Here is a 7,128-nt window from a genome sequence, read left to right on the forward strand (position 1 = left end):
TTTTTATATAAAAAAATACAATTAAGGCCCACGAACCCGTCTCGTCCCGTCCCATCCCGTTTGTTAGCGGGATGGGATGGGAGGACCGTTTCGTCCCGTTTGTCCCGTCCCGTCCCGTTTGTTAGCGTGACGGAATGGGCGACCGTTTCGTCCCGTTTGTCTCGTCCCGTTTCGTCCCGCCACCGTCCCGCTTAAATGTTGTCCCGTCCCGTTAATTTCATCCCGTCCCGTCCCGTTGGACAGCCATACAAGCAACTTACAAGAAGTTTACACAGCAGCTTGCAGTAACAACTTACACAACAGCTTGCAGTAGCAGCTTAAATAGCAACTTTCTTTCTTCTATAAATAGAGGAGATTTCAGTTCATTATTTACATGAATTTGAAGTTGAATAATAAATCTATCTCTATACTTGTCTTCGGTTTCTTTACTTTAAAGTCTTTATTTTATAACAAAAAATAGTTATAAAGAAGGAAAGAAAAAAGTGAAAAGAAATAAAATTAAGTGGAATATGACGTAGTGCCGATGTGGCAGCGCATGAAAAACACTGTATTGTTCGTTCTGCATTTTCATGCCGTAATGACTCACTTTGGCCAACTTGGCTTTTCGAATTTTAGGGAGGTGATTTATGTACTTTCTCATTAAAAGAAAATAGGCGTTTTAATAGGTCCAACAGTAGAAAAGGAAAAAAATATATATTTAAAGCTTGTGGATCCAATCTGCTCGTGTCCACCCACTTTTTGTGATGCCTATGTTTTTTATTTATTGTGAGCAGAGGCAGAACCAAGTTTTTAATTTTATAATTTCTAAATTTTAGAACAATAATTTTAAGTGTTAATAATTGGATTCTAAATTTTATATTTATACATATTTTATAAATTTTTTAACATAAAATATGTTGTTTAAATGAAAGTTACTGGTTCAGTCAAACTCATTACCCGATTTCTATCTCCTCCCGACTCTTAAGACCAATAAAAACTATGAGCTTCTTCCGCCCAAGGTAAAAAACTTCACCTGCTTTTTAACTGACCAAAATATCCCTGGATATCCTCACAGTATATGCTCTTCGAATCTATTAGCTTGAACAATTTCGTTTAAAATTAAAATTTAAAAAATTAGCCTTAAAATTTTCTTTAAATAGTTTCTAAAATTATTGTGTTTCAAAAGAACATAAAACGTCATTCTATCACATGAAAAGATATATTCGTTTGATAATTACACGAAACTAATTAGTGCTGAACATATGTATTTATCATGTAATCCTGTTAATTAATATAAATACTTACTTAATTATAATTATTGTAATTAAAATCTGCAAATAAATATTTGGCGCTCAATGGCTCTTGGGATGATGATTGATGAAGTGGAAAAGAATCATGACATTTTAGATTGGAATGACCCGACATCCGGATTAGAAGAAAACTTGGTTGGAACGGGATGGAGGGTAGTTTAGTCATTACATTCACAAGCTCCGTATGCCTACTCACACATCACTATATAAAATCCTGGCTCCTCATTGCATAACCACAAAGTTTGAGATCCTATTTCTTGCTCTGCAATCCTCGTGAATCCTTTGATATCATCTACATCCAAAATGGGCAGAACTTTCTTCGTCGGCGGCAACTGGAAATGCGTAAGCTCCTGAATTCACCAAATCTGTCTTCGTTTTTTCCATTCAACTTTCGTTGATTTATTTTTAGTTTATGTAGTTAGTAGTACAGTTTCTCGATCTAACGATAAGATTAAAATTGTTAGTGTAACGATTTGAATCTCGATCTTATGTTGCTGTTAGTGACTATGTGTTTTATTCTCAAAATAAATTCATATTTAGTTGTTTCGGCACTTGTGGGATCCCACTGGGTTGTCGTTGTTTTGTTTCGGATCTGAATTGTTCCCTTAGTATGGATCGTTTTTAGTGGAGTATTAAATCGATACATATGAAATTGGATCTCTAATTATTTAAGAGTTGGATCTAAGTTTTATACATATGAACATCTTTTTACACTATAGTAAACGAGTGCACTAAGCACCCGCTATGCGCAGGGTTCGGGGAAGGGATGGACCACAAGGGTCTATTGTACGCAGCCTTACCCTCCATTTCTGTAAGAAGCTGTTTTCACGGCTCGAACCCGTGACCTCATGGTCACACGGCAACAACTTTTTACACTATCAGTGAATCATGTTAATTGCTGTACCATTTTTGCTAATACTAAGTCATGTTTATCAAGAGATCTAGCGACAATTACCTAATAAGTGGTCTGATTGTGTAGATTTTTTTTTACATTAGTGGACTTAAATTCTTAAAAGTATGCTGCTCAACACACAAATTTGAATATTTCATGAACAAGAACACCAAAAAGAAAAAAGAGCAGAGAACCGAACAGAACAAAAAACTGAAACGCCATTGTGCAGAAGATTAGTTGTTTAATATTGACTGTTCCAAATCTGAGTGTTATTTACTACTCAAGCTTAGAGGTGGGTCTGCCTGTCAAAAGAAAGTATATATCTTATGATAACCTTTTCTACTATGTTATGGTTCACGAGGCCACATCCTCAGGTGCTTGAGCTATGCTTGATAGAATATTTGGTAATAGAAAGATGAATTAGCTCTAATAATGAATGCAATGCAGAATGGAACCAGTGAAGAGGTCAAGAAGATAGTATCAACACTCAATGCCGGTCAAGTGCCATCACAAGATGTTGGTAAGTAAATTTTTTGATATAATATTTTGGGTAGGAGCGTTGTTGCAGGGTTGTTGAATGGACAATCATTTTCGGGTGTCCATATCCGCTCCTCTAAGCCCACAAGATAAACAAATGTAATATATTTGTATTTCTGGTTGTAACTTCCCCGGACGTTGTAGTAAAAGATATATACACCAAAGCTATAAAACTTGAGGGTATCAATATTCTAGACATCATATGTATGAGACAGACAACTTGACCAGAGTCAACTCCAAAGATATATAAGGCTTCTCTTCTGATTAGTTAACCATAAGAAGAAACAAAAGTATCATGTTCTACTTAATCATGTATGTGAATCTTGGTGGAGAATATTGCATAAAGCTTTTTGATGTTGTCTCCTAAATTAAAGTCTCAATAACTATTTGATTGAATGCAAATTCTATAGTTTCTGAAATATATAATCATTTGCTCACATTGGTACAAACCAGACTTGGACTTAATGAGGGTATGTTTAACCAGTTGAGGGAGAACAATGTAATTGAATCGTCTTTCAAGATCTTCACTTGCTTTTATTTGAGTGCTATATATGTTTGGATAAGATCATAGTTTTGCTTGACATATCAACTTTCTTTTCTTGCAGAGGTTGTTGTGAGCCCTCCATTTGTATTTCTTCCTCTGGTCAAGAATGAACTGCGACCTGATTTTCATGTTGCTGCCCAGAACTGTTGGGTTAAGAAAGGGGGTGCTTTCACCGGTGAGGTTAGGTACGTTTAATATTCTATTTCTGTACCATATTGCACTTATATTTAGCTGCTAACTTTTTGAGACCTGCACGTTTAGCAAAGAACTGACAGTTAGGTAATTCTGTGGTCTAGTTTTAGGTATTGTTTCTTCAGGCTGCAAGTTTTGGCATTATATTTTGACCATCTATGTTTTACGCTACCTTTGCAGTCCTTTTGTTAATAATTGTGTGTGGTTTGGAAGGGGGGGGTGTAGTGTGTAGTATTTGAGTCTGATAATTTATTCTAAGCTGATTATAATTCTATGTGCAGTGCTGAGATGCTTGTTAATCTGAGCATTCCTTGGGTCATTTTGGGTCACTCTGAAAGGAGGGCTATTTTAGGTGAATCAGATGAGGTAAGCTATGCCATGTGAAGCTGCTGATTTTTGTCATATCTTTAATGCAATTACTAATCACCGAGCTGAAAAAAGATTATATTTTTATGAATTTCTTAACTTGTTAACCGTTAATTGCAGTTTGTTGGAGACAAGGTAGCATATGCCATTTCTCAAGGTTTGAAGGTTATTGCATGTGTTGGGGAGACTCTTGAGCAAAGAGAATCAGGATCTACCATTGATGTTGTTGCAGCACAAACAAAGGCTATTGCAGGTAGATCAATCAAAAACGCTTTCTTGCTTCAGGGATTATGATTTTCTAGCTAGCATCCAACTTGATAATATTGTGCTGATGAGTAATCCATCCACTTTAATGTGATATTTTTTACGAATCAGCAAGAAAATGGAGAACACGAACGGAGAAATGGATTTTGAAACTTATTGAAAAACCTAACAGGTAAAATTGAAAAAGTAAAATAAAGGGATTGAAGAGACCTACAATCTCTTGGAATCAATTTACACTTTACGAAAGATAGTGCATGATGGAAGAGAGATTTATATTGGTGATACCAATTAGTTGGGAATATATTTTAGTCATGTTAAATGGTTACTTTAGTCCTATTCTTTCTTGGAGTCATTAAGCCCTATTAGACATCTTATTCCAGTAAGAAATATAGAGCGCTTCTACTACTTCTCATATTTAATTTATTTTGTATATGTTGACATGCGAGTAATTTAAATGGGGAACATGGTCAGTGAGGATTCATATAACTAACCCCAACTTGTTTAGGATTGAGGTGTAGTTGTTGTTGTAGTTGTTCTAGTAAAGGGAGTCGAGAGAACAGGGGAAAAAACTGAAACTATCAAATCTTTTTATTTGCATTTTGTGAATGCTTTGTGGGGCTTCCTAGTGCATGTTAGGGGTGACAACTTGGTATTGTCATCCATATATTGTATGTTGATTTGTAGCATTTTAAGGTTTCAAGATTTAAAAAAATATTAATCGCTCCTTCTAATTTGCATGGCATTTTTACTTTTTGGCACATTCCATAATGTTTGACATCATTCTATTTCTGTATAACTTTCACAAATTTCAAGAGCTTGAATTCATTAAGTTATGAAAATCCTATTCAAGAGTCAAAAAATGCACGGTGATACTTTTTCATCTGCCTAAGCCTTGGTGGTTACATATGCTGGTGAGAGATAGCAGGTACCGTGTGAAATAGTCTAGATGCGTGCAACTTATCTGGACTCCGATATTACGAAAAATTCATTAAAATGCCCACACTTTTAACTTGAAGATTCATCTCCTTTAAACGATTGCCTTAATGTTTCTTCCATGATCTCTTATATACTACAGTCAATTAACATGTTGTCATCTTGAACTGTGCCCACTCAAATACCGTCATATGACATGAAATGTAGGAGTAGTAATTTTTTGGAATAGCAATGAGTCAACTAGCAATATATCTTTTGGCCCTTCAGCTAACTGTTTTCACTTCATCTCATCACAGACCGAGTAAAAGATTGGACAAAAGTGGTTATAGCTTATGAGCCTGTTTGGGCTATTGGAACCGGAAAGGTTGCATCCCCTGCACAAGCCCAGGAAGTAAGTTGATATGACCAGCTTGTTTCATTTGCTCAGTCAACTTCCTGTAGGTTGTAACACATTTCAACTAGATTTGAATGTTAATATCAGTGATTGAATATTGATCTCATCAGGTGGTATTTTCCATGTTCTTTTGTCAATTGTTTAACACTAAGATCACAAATATATTGCTTTCATGTTCTTTCTAGCCTTTGTCGGGGAATCTATTGCTGGTACAGGAGAGGGATGGGAGAGCTATTCTGTTAAAGCAATTAGCTGAAATGTTCTTTACTTCTACGTCAACCTATTAAGTAGTAGTAATTTCAAGATAGAATTCCAAGTTTCTCCCATTCACTTTGCAATTCATAAATTAAGTCACTTGTGGTTTCACAACATCATCACATTGATGTAGATAATGAGTGCATCCTGGTGCATTATGTGGTACGACTGTCAGCAATTTTGTTTTAAGGTCGTTTCTGCATTCCAGGTACATGCTGAATTGAGGAAATGGCTTCAAGCAAATGTTAGTGCTGAAGTGGCTGCTTCAACCAGGATCATCTATGGAGGTAATGTTCTATGAGCACCATTTCATTTGCTGCTTCTCTCTGTTCAATTTTTCACCCATGCATCAGCAATAAGATTTTGAGAAATTCTTCTCAAGATTGCATATGTTTGTGGAAGATAGGATTAACTCCATCTCTTGCTGGACGCATTATATGCTTCTCAGGGAAAATAACTGTGTTACATGTTTTAACAGTAATGGATAGGAAGCATATAGTCAAAACTTTAATATGATTATCTACTATTGGATGCATTGAAGCGAACTTAAAGCATTTGGTGCATAGTCAACTATGTAACTGAACAACTAGATTTTGTAACCATAACTCTAGTCACCTGCAAAACTCGTTCTGCATATTTTAGTGTGTCCTTTTATTCCCCTCCTTATTCTACTCTATAAACAGGACTAGTATTTTCCTATTAGCTCTTATAAGCAATTAAATACTATTATGCTCTTGCAGGATCTGTAACCGGTGCAAACTGCAAGGAGTTGGCTGGACAGCCAGATATTGACGGTTTTCTTGTAGGTGGAGCTTCTCTGAAGGTATGTGAAAATACTTTGGAGTTGCTTTCTTCTGTCCATTCTTGGCTTAATAAACAATGAATTATGTTTGATATAAGAGGAATCTTAAAGAAATAAAAGATTAGAATGAGTAGCTAATTCTTACCTTTTTCCGTTTTCTGTATTTACAGCCGGAATTCATTGACATCATCAAGTCAGCTGAGGTGAAGAAAAATGCCTGAACTCTGACTGCGAGTTGAATTTTGCAGTTTCTTCTTTAGTCCATGTTCTAACATTTATGGCATGCGGTAGGCTTGTTTCAAGTCAATGTTTTGTGTACTCTTTGTTGCAGCTCGAAATTCACATTGCATGTACAATAAAAATGACATATATTGCATTGCCCTCTACTTTTTTCGGCTTGTGACAAAATTGTTTTATAATAATCTTGGCAATTAGAGTTTGCATATCGGCATGCCTGAGGGAATGTTTCTGGAAATATTGCTCGCTTTGTTCGATACCCGGCAGAAATCGACTTCGGTATCAGTCTATTTATGAGTTTTTTTTAGCGAATCTGAGTCATTTAAGAAACTAGACAAGGTTATAACCTGATATCGGAGTCTGTTTCAGTGAGGCTCGATCACCAAACTGATTGCAAGTCTGCTCCAAATTATATTGTTGTCG

At 35.8% G+C, this 7,128-nt stretch overlaps 1 protein-coding gene across 1 annotated transcript; it reads left to right on the forward strand.

Moving 5' to 3' along the window:
* The first annotated feature begins 1,592 nt into the window (after positions 1 to 1,592).
* On the forward strand, positions 1,593 to 6,689 carry LOC107804179 (triosephosphate isomerase, cytosolic-like). The gene is made up of 9 exons (NM_001325749.1): positions 1,593 to 1,631; positions 2,629 to 2,701; positions 3,324 to 3,447; positions 3,736 to 3,820; positions 3,941 to 4,073; positions 5,314 to 5,408; positions 5,875 to 5,953; positions 6,407 to 6,489; positions 6,639 to 6,689. Exons 1-9 carry the CDS (start codon positions 1,593 to 1,595, stop codon positions 6,687 to 6,689), a joined length of 762 nt encoding a protein of 253 aa, NP_001312678.1.
* Positions 6,690 to 7,128: the final 439 nt, after the last annotated feature.

This window comes from Nicotiana tabacum, chromosome 16 (genome assembly GCF_000715075.1).
Source record: "Nicotiana tabacum cultivar K326 chromosome 16, ASM71507v2, whole genome shotgun sequence".
NCBI lineage: Eukaryota > Viridiplantae > Streptophyta > Magnoliopsida > Solanales > Solanaceae > Nicotiana > Nicotiana tabacum.

What these genes read in the sequence shown, in the direction of transcription:
- LOC107804179 (NM_001325749.1), top strand. Translation starts at nt 1,593, where the DNA reads ATGGGCAGAACTTTCTTCGTCGGCGGCAACTGGAAATGC. An exon ending in TTTTAGGTGAATCAGATGAG is followed by an intron (nt 3,821 to 3,940) that starts GTAAGCTATGCC and finishes CGTTAATTGCAG; the next exon opens with TTTGTTGGAGACAAGGTAGC. An exon ending in ACAAACAAAGGCTATTGCAG is followed by an intron (nt 4,074 to 5,313) that starts GTAGATCAATCA and finishes ATCTCATCACAG; the next exon opens with ACCGAGTAAAAGATTGGACA.